The sequence below is a fragment of the Chenopodium album genome, chromosome 23, assembly GCF_948465745.1.
Source record: "Chenopodium album chromosome 23, dcCheAlbu1.1, whole genome shotgun sequence".
NCBI classification, from domain to species: domain Eukaryota; kingdom Viridiplantae; phylum Streptophyta; class Magnoliopsida; order Caryophyllales; family Amaranthaceae; genus Chenopodium; species Chenopodium album.
Genome location: NC_137856.1, coordinates 375,845 through 390,550, shown reverse-complemented (window position 1 = coordinate 390,550; position 14,706 = coordinate 375,845). Strand labels below are relative to the sequence as shown.

The window sequence follows — 14,706 nt, the reverse complement described above, 5'->3', positions numbered from 1 at the left end:
ATTGCCTAAAACTATGTGCCGGTCAATATGTATCACTTAAAAAAACACGGAGGGAGTATCAATTTTAAACAGGCAAAAATCGGATGCAACTTGTTTAACAAGTTAACTATGCCTATGTTGCTACTTCCTCAATTCTTTTTTACTTGACCCGCTTTGAATCAATACTATATACTAAAAGACACACCAGCAATGACACGTGTCATCTCCTGGTGTGTCCTTAGTTATTTTTTTTTTTTCTAAAAAATAAAAATTCAATTAAGGAAACAAATCATTTACAAAAGTCATATTATTATTATTATTATTATTATTATTATTATTAATTATTATATTTAAAATAAAAGATTTATTCACTAATCTTTCTAAAACAAATTAGGCAATTATATACCAAAAATCAAAATTTTAAAATACTCTTACAATAAGAAAAAATATTGCTCATGACTTTTTGCCTACTTTTGTTTTAGTTGTGTATTGGAAGCTACAATTAAAATTGCAAATACCAAATTAACATATTTCATACTTTTATTATTTCTCGACCAATTTATGATTATACGGAGTACAGTAATACTTCTCAATCCATACTATATAATTACACAAAGTCTTATATGCGGCCGGCCACACCGTGTGGCCAGTCACTATAGGGGTTACTTCGCTAGTGTAATGGGGGTTACTTGGTCAATTTTAAAGGGGTTACTTCATCATTGTTATAGAGTTACTCGGTCAGTGTTATAGGGGTTACTCGATCGGTATTATAAGGGTTACTTAATCAATGTTATAGAGGTTACTTTAAGTGGCCACACGGTGTGGCCGGCCGCACACAAGACGAGCTGATATAATTAAGGGTCTGCTCACATTTACTGAACTGAACTGATTGGAGCTGAACTGAACTGATTGAAGCTGAACTGAACTGAACTTAACTAAACTAAACTTAAATGAATATTTTATGAGATAGGGAAATTAGGAGCTGAACTAAACTGATTGGAGCTGAACTAAACTGAACTAAACTGAAATTAAGTAAATATGAACAGGCCCTAAATATATGACTAAAGGTCACCGTGCATGGCACGGGATCTAACCTAGTATATTTCAATTCGGCAGTGTTGATGAATGAAAGCTAAGCTAATTTTTACCTAATTCTATATGGTATCAGAGCCCAGGTTTGTTGGGCCATTTATAAGTTTATAACTAGGGATTTGTCAAGCCACTGTTTAAGGGGCCTCTATTGAATGTTCATTCCCAAAGAGGATTTATATTGTACCTTCTGGTGTGCTATAATTCTAAGAATACTCACAAGTGAGGGGGAGTGTGGAAACCCAATGTGTATGACTTGTGAGTGTCCCACATTGGAGAAAGAGGAGAGGTGGTTCCACTTTATAAGGTAGAGGAGTAAGTTCTACTATTGTCAATTGGTTTTAGTATGGAAGCTCCAAAACCTTATTTGTGGACCTAACTCTCCTCCTCCTTGTTTGGGTTGCCCAGGCCCATTTCATATTGTTTCGAAATTTAATAAACTTTGTATAACTACAATATGCTAGCCTTAGTTTCTTCAATAGAGAACCCATAACCTGGCCTGGGATTGTCATAAACTCATAATAGCTAGTATGGACATGGTGTCTTTGCAGGAGTACCAAATTAAAGGTTTGATTTGAAGCTCAAACTTATGATATTTTCTTGTTGGTTAGATCTACCAATTTTGTGCATTTTATCTAATAAATTATGCTTGTTGTGGTAGGACTGTACTGGTGAAGACGTGACTGTGAACAACATTTTAACAGCTCCTATATACTCGGTTTGAAACTTCTAGTGTAGTCGTCGGCTACAATCGATTATATATTAACTTATTAAAATCCATATTGGTAAAAATCTTAGCCATCAATTAATTAATTAACAAAAAAAATTTGAAATTTCTTGCTTTTAATTTTAATTTTAAGGAGTATCTTTTTGTTATGGGTAAAATAGTGGTAATTTTGTAAATTGTAGTAATGATCAATATGGTGCGTTTGCCATGGCTTTTTTTTTTTTTTTTTTTTTTTTGACATGAGCTTAAATACTTAAACATGTTAAATGGTAAAACTAAAGTATTGTTGAAGGACTATCTATACTATATACTAAAGTAATCACCAGAGGGGGACACTTGACATAATTTTGTAAAAAATATTCCCTCCAAAATGCTCTTTTTAAAAAAAAAAATTAATTAAAAAAATTTAAAAGATAGACATTATTAAATTCAAATTTAAAAATAAAAAAAGTGTTACATAAGTTATTTAATTGCAATTAACTCTATTTTAATTGACTATTATTATTTCATAACTTATAAACCCGTGCATTGCACGGGGACAAAACTAGTTTTACACTATTTCACCACCCCTCCTTTGACCGTCTTTTGTGAATAATATGTAAGGAAAAAAATTCATGTGAGATCTTTTTGAATTCGTCTCAATAAGTACTATCATAATATATAACTTTTATAATTTTTTACTTATGGAGAATTAAAGTTATTGATCGTTAAAGTTTTGCATTGGCGATAAAAGAAACAGGTCAAGTAAAAAAGAACAGAGGAAGTATATGATTGACTTAATTTTTTTTTTCCTCTTTTTCTCTCTCCTTCCCCCAAACAACAATGGTGCTCCACCAATCCCTGCCACCACTGCAGCACTCCGATCCCATCCACACTATCAGAACCACCCCCTACCCTTCCCGACCATCTCTGCCAACCAGCACCACCAGGCCGAGACTCCCACAAACCCCACAACCCCACCAAGGTACCAACCAGTCCTTGTTCCATCCCCACCCTTTTTGCAGCCGTGATTTCACCCCTTCCCGACCACCGAAACCAACCCCCACCACCAAAAACTTCCACAAACCCCGCCAACGAGTCGAAACCCTCACGTGATGATCCAATGGAGATGAATGGTGGCTTGGTTACGCAATTGCTGCTATAAATTGATATTGAGGTGCGGCAATAAATTGCTGATGTAATAAAAGGACGGAGGGAGTATTATCTTTTGTAATTTTTCCTTTTACAAATACTAATGTCTTTTTTTTTTTTTTTTTTTTTTTTTTTTTTTTTTTTTTTGAACACAACAATTTTTTTTTAAAAAAAAAAAAAAAAAAAAAGACCTTTAATCGTAGTTTGTGGTAAATTGGCAAATTGCATAAAGCCTTCCAAAAAAATCAAAAGCCTCTTGGCTCTCGCAGATCTCTGTCGCTCTGTATCATCCCTCCCAATCGACTGTATTTCTGGTATTTTTCTTTCTAATATTTTCTCTCTTCTCAATCTTTCAATTGTATTCATCTTTCAACTTTACCAATTTCCCAATTTTGTTTTTTTTACACATTAAGCTAAAAATCGGGCTAATTGAATATCTTTTTATGCTTAATTTTCTGCATTTTATCTTCAGTTGAGGCTAATTTCACTTGTTGATTTATTTTCTTTTTAATTGGTATTCGGCAATTTGAGTTACTTGCTTGCAATTTCAATTCATGGTTAACTTTAAGTTTCTATTAGGTCAGGTTTATGCCGATTTCTAATTTTTGGAATTCTTGGTAACTAGGGTTTTGATTCTATAATTGGGGGTATTGATTTTATTATATTTTTAAATAAATTTTCTGGGAATTGTAGGAAATTAGGGTTTGATGGCTGACCGGAATGCGGTGGCTATTCGGCCAATTTGGGCGAGACAAGCTGAGGAAGCAAAGCTGAAGAGCGAAGCCGAGAAAACTGCGGCTGCCAAGGCGGCTTTTGAGGCTACCTTCAAGGATGTGGACAAGAGCAAACCTAAGGCTCTTGATTTATCTTCGGACAGTGAAGACGAGGCGGAAGATCTCGTAAACAAGCCAATTGGGCCAGTTGATCCTTCCAAGTGTACTGCAGCTGGGGCTGGAGTTTCTGGTGGGTCGGCAGGCTCACCGTGTACGTTTAATTTGATTACCAAGGATTCAGATGGGAGAAAGATCCCGAAAGGGGATGCTCAGGTTAAGGTTAAGGTTACCCCGGGAGTAGGGGTCGGAGGTTCAGACATTGACGGTATTGTGAAGGACCTGGGTGATGGGACGTATACGGTTACCTATGCTGTCCCTAAGAGAGGAAATTATATGGTCCATGTAGAATGCAATGGGAGGCCTATCATGGGCAGCCCGTTTCCTGTATTTTTCAGTGCAGGTAATTTCTTTTTCACCTTTCTGCTTTTATTCTATTGAACTCGGAGATTCTAGTTGGTGATAATGTGAGATTCAGCAATCAAAATGGAGTGCAATCTCTTCAGCTAAAGAATAGGAAACTGGAACAATGTCCCTATGAAATTTAAGTAATAAATATAGTGCATTGAAATGTGTATGCTTAGTAATCAACTACGCTCTTTGTTGATCTTTACTCTTTGTTAGCTGACCCCACTTATGAGATTAAGGCTTTGATTGATTGATTGACTTGTAATAGTTTACACCTGGAAAACTTTGATTTCGAGTTTGGGGGGGGGGGGGGGGTTGAATGTCTTACTAAAATTTAATGAACTTAGTGCATTGTATCATATACTTAATTAACTAAAATCTTTGTTGATATCATTGCGCATATCTGAAGATCTATAATTTCGGTTGGGTGGGAAGATCAAAGAGGGACAAAGGGGGGGTCTCTGATTACAGCCCATCAGCATGACTGTTTTCTTGCCATTGACTTCGCTGATTTTTGGTTGGCTAAATATGAGCTTTCTCTTAGGGGACAGCTGAAATTGATCTGCTAATTGTGTAGAATTACTCGTTGCTTGTCAACTGTTGCATGTGCATATTATTTTGTTTTAATCATAATTGGGCTCGTGTTATTATGATAGTAATGTTATTGTGTTACAAGCTGATTTTTTTTAAATGCACTGGTTAGGTCACTTGGGTGTCTATATTTACTCCTTTTTTTGGACTGGATATGAGCTATTTGCTGTTTGCTGTACTCCATATATGTCTTTGCTGAATGCTGTGTGTCATACATTTTACAGGAAGTTCGAATGGAGGACTGCTTGGTGTGGCTCCAACAGTGTCATATCCAAACCTTGTTAATGCTAATATGCCAAACATGCCAAACTATGCTGGTTCTGTTTCAGGGGCATTTCCTGGTCTGGTTGGGATGATTCCTGGACTTGTTCCTGGCCCTTCTGGTGGGGTGATTTTGCCTGGTATTGGAGCTTCCTTGGGGGAAGTATGTAGGGAATTTCTTAATGGTCGGTGCTTCAAAACAGATTGCAAGTTTACCCACCCCACACACAACTTGCTCATGAGTGCAATAGCTGCAACCTCTACCATGGGAACCATGAGCCAAGTGCCAATGGCACCTTCTGCTGCTGCAATGGCTGCGGCACAAGCAATCATGGCTGCTCAGGCTCTCCAAGCCCATACTGCTCAGCTACAGGCTCAATCTAAGCTGTCTAAAGATTCTTCCAGTACTGCACTCTACCCCTTTTCCCCTGAACCCCCCTCCCTATTGTGTTTCTTTGAATGTTGCTATCATCATTGTCAGGACTGCTAATATATTGACTTATCTCTATCTACGTGTTTCTATCATTGCTACTAATTTCTCCCCCTCCCCCCCCCCCCCAAAAAAAAAAAAAAATAAAAAAAAAACCGCTTTTAAAGATGTTTCCTTTTTGAGGGATGATGGTTTAGAGCGAATAGCTGAGGAATATAGATGTTACTTTTGTGCTCTAGTAGGTCAGAAAACCTTTATATTTCTATCTCATGATATTCTTTAGGCTTAAGTGTATACTAACAGTATATTAATCCCAAGAATTTATTTTGAAACAACATTCAGAAGCTAGTGAATAGAACTTGGCAATTTGCTCAAAATAAGTGTGCTAAATAGTAATATTTCTTGCCAACATAAAGTAGTTTATATTTTCAACATCAGAAATGAACTGTCAATGCTAATACTTAATGAGTATATTATCATCTATTCTCACATTTAATATCTTTTCTCCTCTCCACCAGCCCCACCTCCATCAGTCCATCCACACACACCCCCCCCCCCCCCCCCCCCCAAAAGTAAAACTTTACATACTATCACATATTTCTATGGGGATCCTTCTGATGTTACTAGCAACTATGTGCAGGTGCATCTGAGGCAGATAATAAAGCTGACGTGTTGAAGAAAACCGTCCAAATTAGCAACCTCAATCCTCTTCTCACAGCAGAACACCTGAAACAACTTTTTGCCTTTTGTGGTACTGTGGTGGATTGCACGATCACTGACTCAAAGCACTTTGCTTACATAGAGTATGCAAAACCTGAAGAGGCAACGGCTGCGCTTGCTCTCAATAACATGGATGTTTGTGGCCGCCCCTTGAATGTTGAGATGGCAAAATCACTTCCTCAGAAACCTGCTGGTTCTTCAGCTTCATCCTTGCCAATCATGATGCAGCAAGCAGTAGCCATGCAGCAGATGCAGTTTCAGCAAGCATTGCTGATGCAGCAGACAATGACTGCACAGCAAGCAGCCAACCGTGCTGCTACAGTGAAGTCTGCTACAGATTTAGCATCAGCTAGAGCTGCAGAAATATCAAAGAAACTGAGGGCTGATGGTTTTGTAATTGATGAAAAAGAGCCAGAGAAAAAATCTAGGTATGACTTGGGAGTTAGTCGTGCGGTTTTGTTTATTTTTCCTGCTGCTTGTTGTCTTATCTGATATGATTAGATTTCATCTAAAAAACTGTAGAATTTGACAATTTGGGGGATTTTTGACGGTGCAGTTTCTTAGGGATATTTCTTTTTTGACTTGTGCCGAAATTTGTGGGAATGGTTGTGATTTGGCTGATTGTTTGCATGTGTTATTATTGTCGTGAATCTTGTGCTCATATCTGTATACTGTTGGGATTGTTCTTGCTCTAGCTGTGCGTCATGTAACATGTATATTTTGGGCTGTCTTAAAGTTAATTGATAGATGAAAGTATATTTCTCTTGCCATATACTTAGTGAACATGACAGAAGTTAACAGTGGCCTGTTTGATACTACAGCTTTTCTTTTGTTGCTTATTATGATTTTTTCTATTGCAGATCTCCATCACCTTCTATTGCAAGGTCTAAGTCCAAGTCAAGGTCGCGATCACCTATAAGTTATGGTAAAAGACGTAGATCTCGATCTTTCTCACCTGCACGCCATTTTCGTAGTCGGCGATCAAAGTCTCCTCGAAGGTCTCGTCATAGATCTCGTTCTTTTTCTCCTCAGAAAAGATATTCTCGAGATCATAGATCCAGGTCTCCAGTAAGGTATCGCCACTATACAGGCTATGAATATGATAGGCGGTCATATAGAGATGTTAGTGATAGATCTGGAAGGAGAGATTCGAAAGGGTCACGTGATTATCATGTGTCTGATTTCAAAAGGAATAAGAGTAGGAGTCCAAGTCCTCGAGGGAGGAGATCGTATCGAGACCGTTCAGATTCACCAAAACCTCGACATCGTAGGAATTCTGGTCACCGCTCCAAATCACCTGGACTTCACCAAGGAGGTAGATCTTCCCCCGCGAATGATGCAGACAAGAAGTTGAAGCATCGTCGGCGATCTAGGTCTAAATCTGTAGAGGATAGACACAAGTCGAGTAAGAGAATTGATGAAGGCAAGGAGAAGGCAAAGTATCGTGGTAGGAGGCGTTCTAGGTCTGCATCGTCTGAAAATAAGCATGATAAGAGTGGCAAGTTGTCCCCCCAAAGTTCAGATGAGAACTTAACAACTCAAAGAAAGCGCTCAAAGTCAAGATCAAGATCGAGATCAAGATCAAGATCGAGATCAAGATCAAGATCAAGATCAAGATCAATGGACACTAAGGATCATTCAAAGGTGAAAGAAGGTGAGCCTGTTGATGAAAAAGAAGAATCAAAATGTGGGGAAGGAATTAGATCCACTTCAAATGTCAAAGAAGTTTACAAGAAGACATCCTCTCAATTAGTAGATGAGGATAAATCTAAGATTTCCAGGCACTCAACATCCAAATCTATTAGAGATGATGTTGAGCATAAGGGAATAAAGGATAAAGGCAGGAAAGAAAAACGGAAGCATCGTGATAGGAGGCGTTCCAGATCATTATCTGCAGAACATGAATCCCACACAGGCAGCAAGTCCTCTCGGCATAGAGAGGACAAATTGAAGGATAAGCATAGAAGACGGTCAAGATCAAAGTCTCCTGAAGGCAAAGAGAAAAGGAGAAATAGCGGAAGCATTAATGATAAACTAGACCGCAATAGCAAAAAGTATGTAAAAGACGACGACGAAAAGAGTTCCCGGAATTCAACTGACACCAGGGATGGAACTTCCTTAAGCAATTGTTCTGGAAAGAACCCCTCTATCATTGAGAGTGAAAGATCTGAATGTGATAAAAGCAAGTCAATTAAAGCTACAATTTATGAAAGCGAATCTGATCGCTCTGATGTTGCGGAAAACTCTAAGAGTCGGTCTAATTGTGATCTAGAAACCTTTGCTGAAAATAACAATATTGGCGTTGATCCTGATTACTCTTTTGAGCGAGAAGGTGAAATTTAGTTTGTATATTTTTCCTTTTTTCATTCCTCTGCATGTCTACATCTCTGTTTTTATGCTCTCTGTCTGAAGTTCTAATAAATTTGCGCTTTTTGCTAAAAATATTAAAATTTATGTATTCACAGGTGGTGATAATTGAGATGCTAGTCAATAATCAGCTCATTCAGATTCTTTAACTCATAGCCGAGTTGAGGGTAATGTTGATGATAAGCATTACGGACAGTAAAATTTCAGATTTACCGCCTTGGAGAGATATTCATGTGGGATTGCTCAACAAGCTGCAAGCTGTATTTATATTAGGAAAATGGTTCTGAAGCTTGAGGATCACATCTTTCTTCAAATTTCTTCACAAGGCAGTGACAGTTTGACCTCTGGCAAAAGCTAGTGAAGGATCAATTTGTTTGAATTCTGAACTTGCGGATGAGCAGTGGCTTGCTTATAATTTGTTTCAATGCTCAGAGGTTTCTGATGATATTGTTCTTTACACAAATTGGCCTTGCTGCCTCTTTTTTTGCAGGTAATGATGGAGGTGAAAGAGGGCAATGGTTTCTTTGTTGGTGACTTCTGAAGCCTTTTTATCTTCCTTTATGCAATGTCAACGTCCAGTGTTAGTAGCAAGGTTCTTTGATATAAAATGTATGTTAACTTTCTCTTGCTAAAGCAGAAACGAATTTCTTGCAGTATTAATTGAGGACAATTATGCCTTTTTTCTGAGTTTTCCTAAAATAATCTGAAATGTTTTGCTGTTCATGTCTTTGGTAAGATTTTGCATGATAGAGAAATGCTGGGGTTCTCTGGTGGACTATTATGTTTCAATTTAATTCTGTCGAGGGAGGGAGAGAAAGTGTGATATAGACTGCTATCTGGATGGCAGCTTTTAGATTTCTTTCCATTGTGCATTTTCTGGTCAAAATGTTAAATAGTCTGTTTTGGGTTTTGTTTAGTTTGTTTTTATTTTTCGGTTTTTTATTTTATTTTATTTTTTATTTTTATTTTTTTTAATTTTAACTTATGTGTCAATGATGGGTGGTCATTGAACCTCTCCTTGTAGTTGTCACTGATCTTAGGTCTTTTTCTCTCTGTCTTTTTTTTTATTTTTTTATTTTTCTTTTCCCTTTTCTCCCGGGTGCTGGGTCTGTTACTTTTGATGCACAGGTGCTGACTTCACAATGGAGGCTTCTGTTAGAACTTTTCCAAGTGAAATTGGAAGGACATGTTCTGTGAATTTTAACTGAGGTATGCCATCAAAGGAGAGTCTTTTCGTATTAAGGGGTTGACAGGTGTTTTTGAAGATTGTTTATCTATAGATTTTTGCTCTATATATATTAAGGTTTATAGCCGTATATCTTGCTTTTGAGTTCACTAGTGCTTGGCTTATGCCAATATCTTTTGCCTTACTTCTTTTTCTTTTCTTTTTTTTTCTTTTCTATTTTTCTTTTCTATGAAAAAAAATATTTCCCCTTTGGTCTTTCTTTCTTTTCTTTTTCCCCCCTTCCTTGCTCTCCATTATCCAGAAACTTCTTCCATTAGCTAAGCTACTAAGTTCAAGCAGAAGTAGATGTGCTGAGTGAAAGCATGAAAAAAGGAATTTGTCAAGCAAAGCAAAGTGGCCTGGCTGGTAGATTGTATGTTTCATCGTTAACACTAGTTAACTTCAGGTAATTTTCTGCCGAGCCTCTGAATTGATCTGGCAGGTGTAGTCGGTCTTTTTGTTCATATTGGCAAGTCTTATGTCCAATATGTTTATGTTTGTGGAAGTTTTCATTGGAACTTTAGTGCGGCTTATTCAAGTTTCTCTATTTGTCAATTGACAATTAGGGTGTCAAACGCTCTCTTGTATGAAATGGTGTACAGGGATCAATTATAACTGATGTGATTATTACCTGGTTTGTTAAAGGTGTGAAACGAGTAGCAGATCCTGGACCAATTTTGGTTATCTATAATATGTAGATATGAGTATGCAAGATGATACATCCGAAATACGGAGTAATTCCATTGGATGATTTTAATAAACATGAATCAAGTCATACGATAATAATGTACTTAGCATTAGAAGATTATAACCACTAATCTAAAGGTACAACACATGATCTAAAACGCTATGTTAGTATTCATTAACTCATATAATGGTTACACTTGCACCACATGGTAATGTATCTCTCTGGCAAACTAATTAAAAAAAAAAAAAAATCTTAAAAAGATGGAGGATTTAGAAATTTAATTACTGTAAATAACAAAACACAAAAATTGAAATTATTTGATTGGTTGTGTAAGATATTTTTCCTATATTATTAGTTTCAAATTAACTTGGTTTAGAAGTCAAAGTTAAGATAGAAGTTTACTATCTAAAGAGTTTCCTAATAATAATTAGGCGTGTGACATACTGACACCATGTTTAAGTTTAAGACAAGGATTAGTTCTTGTTTATTTATATGTATTTTGTTAATTAATATCAAATTTCCATATTCTATAACCAAAAAGCGTCTATTAATTCAACTATAATTTTTCTAATCATACACAATAATCGCTGTAAAATTTCTTTTGAATCAAATCCTATATTTGATCTCAAATTCAACTCCAAAGCAATGTTGAGGTAATTCTTCGACTTTTGTTTAATTTGTTCTTTAACAAGATCGATACGAGTAGAATTTTAGTTTAATTTTTATTCAATGTTTCATGATTTCTTGCTTCAGGTGTCGAAAACGGCCTACAAGGGACGAAAATAATGCAATTAAAGATAGGATCAGTAATTTACCTGATCATATTTTATTAGATAACATACTTTCATGCCTTCCAACAAAGGATGTCGTTGCAACTAGTCTTTTGTCGGGGCGATGGAGGCGGCTTTTCACCGGGGTAACACGTCTCGACTTTGACGACTTCTCTATATCACATTGTGCGGAACATCCACACTTGACCGAGCTTTTCCCTGCTTTCAAGATGTTTGTTGATAACGTATTGCAAGCATGTCAGTCGACAATTACTACCACATTTAGACTTCACTTTGCGAAAACTAATCTCGATTGTAATGTAGGGACTGTAGGCTATTGTTATGATACTTGTTGTTACCCCGAATTGGAACCTCGACATGTTAATGAGTGGTTAACATATCCCTTAAGCCGAGGGGTTAAGAAGCTCGATATTCATATTCGTGTAAGGGAGCCTGATAAGCTGCCCTCGGCTATCTTTAATTGTCGAACACTAGAGGTGTTGAAGCTCGACGTGAATCTTGATCTTGAAGTGCCCTCGACTTTGTGTTTGCCTAACTTGAAAGAGTTGCATATCTCTGTAGTTTGCTTCCCGGTTGATGACTCTTTGACTAGGCTTGTTTCGAGTTGTCCGTCTCTTGAGTACATGACTCTATGTGGTTCCTTGAGTCCTGTGATTCCCATCAGTATTTCTTCACATTCTCTTCGTACATTGAAATTGAATACGTTTTTCTGTAGTAGTATCTTAGGGAGCAAGCTTGTACTTGATGTTCCGAATTTAGAGTATTTATGGTATGTGGATGATTGTGCGCCGTGTTCTGAAATTCAAAATTTACAATAGATTGCAAGACCCCCTTGTAGAAGAGTGCAAAGGACATCCATGTAAGAGACAAGAGAATTCATCAATGTCGAATCTCATTCACAATTGTAGTTTTGTCAAATTAGAATTTTATTTGATTTGATCTGCTTTGTATTTGTTGGCTTTGATATCTTTTGTAAATGTCATATGAATCTTTAATCAATGAATTGATCTTATTTCAAAAAAGAAAAACAAAAAAAATAAATAAAATTGAGGTAAGTTCAGAAAAATGGATATTTGATGACAAGAAGATTATTACTCGTGTTACTTTCAATTCAAAAACCGTCAAGTGTTAGCTTTTCTAGTTGGATGCCCAAGTATTCTCAGGTTCATATAATGTCGTTTGGAACAATATATGACCATTATATGTTGTCATAACTGTCCGTGGTATTCTCGTGTTCACAAAATCGAAGCAAGTTGTGATCGGGTAAATTGACCGTTTTAAAACGAATTGGATGGTTCCACCCACCCAATTGGACTCCAGGAAGGTGTTAGGGACCATGATAAGCATCTGGGCAATTTTTATTTTCGAGCGAAAAAGGGTAAAAAAATTCCAAAATAAAAGGCTATTATCCACGCTTTTTGAGGAATTTTGGAGGTTAAAGGGCTCAGTAGCAAAAAGTGTTGAGACCTTAGGGGATAAATTTCAGTGTCATTTAATGCCGTTTAGAACCATATATGACCATTCTATGTTGTCATAACTGTCCGTGGTAGGCTCGAGTTCACGAAATCAGTGCAAGTTGTGAACGGGTAAATTGACCATTTAAAGGCGAATTGGATGGTTCCACCGACCCAATTGGACCCCCAGAGGATGTTAAGGACCAGGGTAAGCATCTGGGCAATTTTTATTTCCGGGCGAAAACTGGTCAAAAAATTTCCAAATTTAAAGGCTATTATCCGGGCTTTTCGAGGAATTTTAAAGGTTACAGGCCCGGTAACGAAAAGTTTTGAGACCCTAGGGGCTACATTTCAGGGTCATATAATGTCGTTTGGAACCATATATGATCATTATATGTTGTCTTAACTGTTCGTGGTAGGCTCGAGTTCACGAAATCGGTGCAAGGTGTGAACGGGTAAATTGACCGTTTTAAGGCGAACTGGATGGTTCCACTGACCTAATTGAACCTCCGGAGGGTATTAGGGACCAAGGTAAGAATCTGGGCAATTTTAATTTCCAGGCAAAAAAAGGTCAAAAAATTCCAAAATAAAAGGCTATTATCCACGCTTTTTAAGGAATTGTGGAGGTTATAGGACCCGTTGGCGAAAAGTGCTTAGACCTTAGGGAATATATGTTAAGGTCATATAATGCCGTTTTGAACCATATATGACCATTATATGTTGTCACAACTGTCCATGGCACGCTTGAGTTCACGAAATCAGTGCAAGTTATGAACACGTAAATTGGTCGTTTTAAGGTAAATTGGTTAGTTCCACCCACCCAATTGGACTCCCAAAGGGTGTTAGGGACCATGGTAAGTATCTAGGAAATTTTTATTTCCGGGCTAAAAAGGGTCAAAAAATTCCAAAGTTGAAGGCTATTATTATCCACGCTTTTAAAGGAATTTTAGTGGTTGCAAGGCCCGGTGGCGAAAAGTGTTGAGACCCTAGGAGATACATCTGAAGGTCATATATAATGCCATTTTGAACCATATATGATCATTATATGTTATCATAACTGTCCGTGGTAGACTCGAGTTCACGAAATCGGTGCAAGTTGTGAACGGGTTAATTGACCGTTTTAAGGCGAATTGGATGGTTCCACGGCTTCCACCCACCCAATTGGACTCCCAGAGGTTGTTAGGGACCATGGTAAGTATCTGAGCATTTTTTATTTTCAGGCAAAAAAAGGTCAAAAAATCCAAAATTGAAGGCTATTATCCACGCTTTTTGAGGAATTTTAGAGGTTATATGGCCCAGTGTTGAAAAAGTGTAGAGACCCTAGGAGATACATCTAAAAGTCATATAATGCCGTTTAGAACCATATATGAACATTATATGTTGTCATAACTGTCCGTGGTACACTTGAGCTCACGAAATCAGTGCAAGTTGTGAACAGGTAAATTGGTCGTTTTAAGGCAAATTGGATGGTTCCACCCACCCAATTGGACTCCCAGAGGGTGTTAGGGACCATAGTAAGCATCTGGACAATTTTTATTTCCGGACAAAAAAAGGTCAAAAAAATTCCATAATAGAAGGCTATCCACGCTTTTGAGGCATTTTGGAGGTTATAGGACCCGGTGGGGAAAAGTGCTGAGACCTTAGGGGATATATCTCAGGGTCATATAATGCCATTCTGAACCATATAAGACCTTTATATGTTGTCACAACTATCCGTGCTAGGCTTGACTTCACAAATCGAAGCCAGTTGTGAACGGGTAAATTGACTTTTATAAGGCGAATTGGATGGTTCCATCCACCCAATTGGACTCTCGGAGGGTGTTAGGGACCATGGTAAGCATCTGGGAAATATTTATTTCTGGGCCAAAAAAGGTTAAAAAATTCCAAAATAGAAGGCTATTATCCACGCTTTTTGAGAAATTTTGGAGGTTAAAGGGCCCGATGGCGAAAAGTGCTGAGACCTTATGGGATATATCTCAACCTCTCAGGGTCATATAATGCCCTTGGAAACCATA

General features: G+C 37.4%; 2 protein-coding genes across 3 annotated transcripts; both read left to right on the top strand.

Moving 5' to 3' along the window:
* The first annotated feature begins 3,134 nt into the window (after nt 1–3,134).
* Nucleotides 3,135–12,176, top strand: LOC145609729 (uncharacterized). Of its 2 annotated transcripts, XR_014106057.1 has the most exons (9): nt 3,135–3,240; nt 3,620–4,159; nt 4,980–5,420; nt 6,087–6,594; nt 7,027–8,498; nt 8,632–9,142; nt 9,662–9,742; nt 10,021–10,164; nt 11,200–12,176. XR_014106057.1 is itself a non-coding variant. In XM_081665193.1 (6 exons), exons 2-6 carry the CDS (start codon nt 3,634–3,636, stop codon nt 8,643–8,645), a joined length of 2,961 nt encoding a protein of 986 aa, XP_081521319.1. In that variant the 5' UTR covers nt 3,135–3,240; nt 3,620–3,633; the 3' UTR covers nt 8,646–9,256. The 2 variants fall into 2 exon arrangements, 1 of the variants encoding a protein (XP_081521319.1); XM_081665193.1 differs by lacking the exons at nt 9,662–9,742; nt 10,021–10,164; nt 11,200–12,176 and having other exon boundaries at nt 8,632–9,256.
* Nucleotides 11,092–12,055, top strand: LOC145609497 (F-box/LRR-repeat protein At3g58900-like). Its single transcript, XM_081664966.1, has 2 exons — nt 11,092–11,099; nt 11,200–12,055. The coding sequence occupies exons 1-2, from the start codon at nt 11,092–11,094 to the stop codon at nt 12,053–12,055; spliced, it is 864 nt and encodes a 287-aa protein (XP_081521092.1).
* Nucleotides 12,177–14,706: the final 2,530 nt, after the last annotated feature.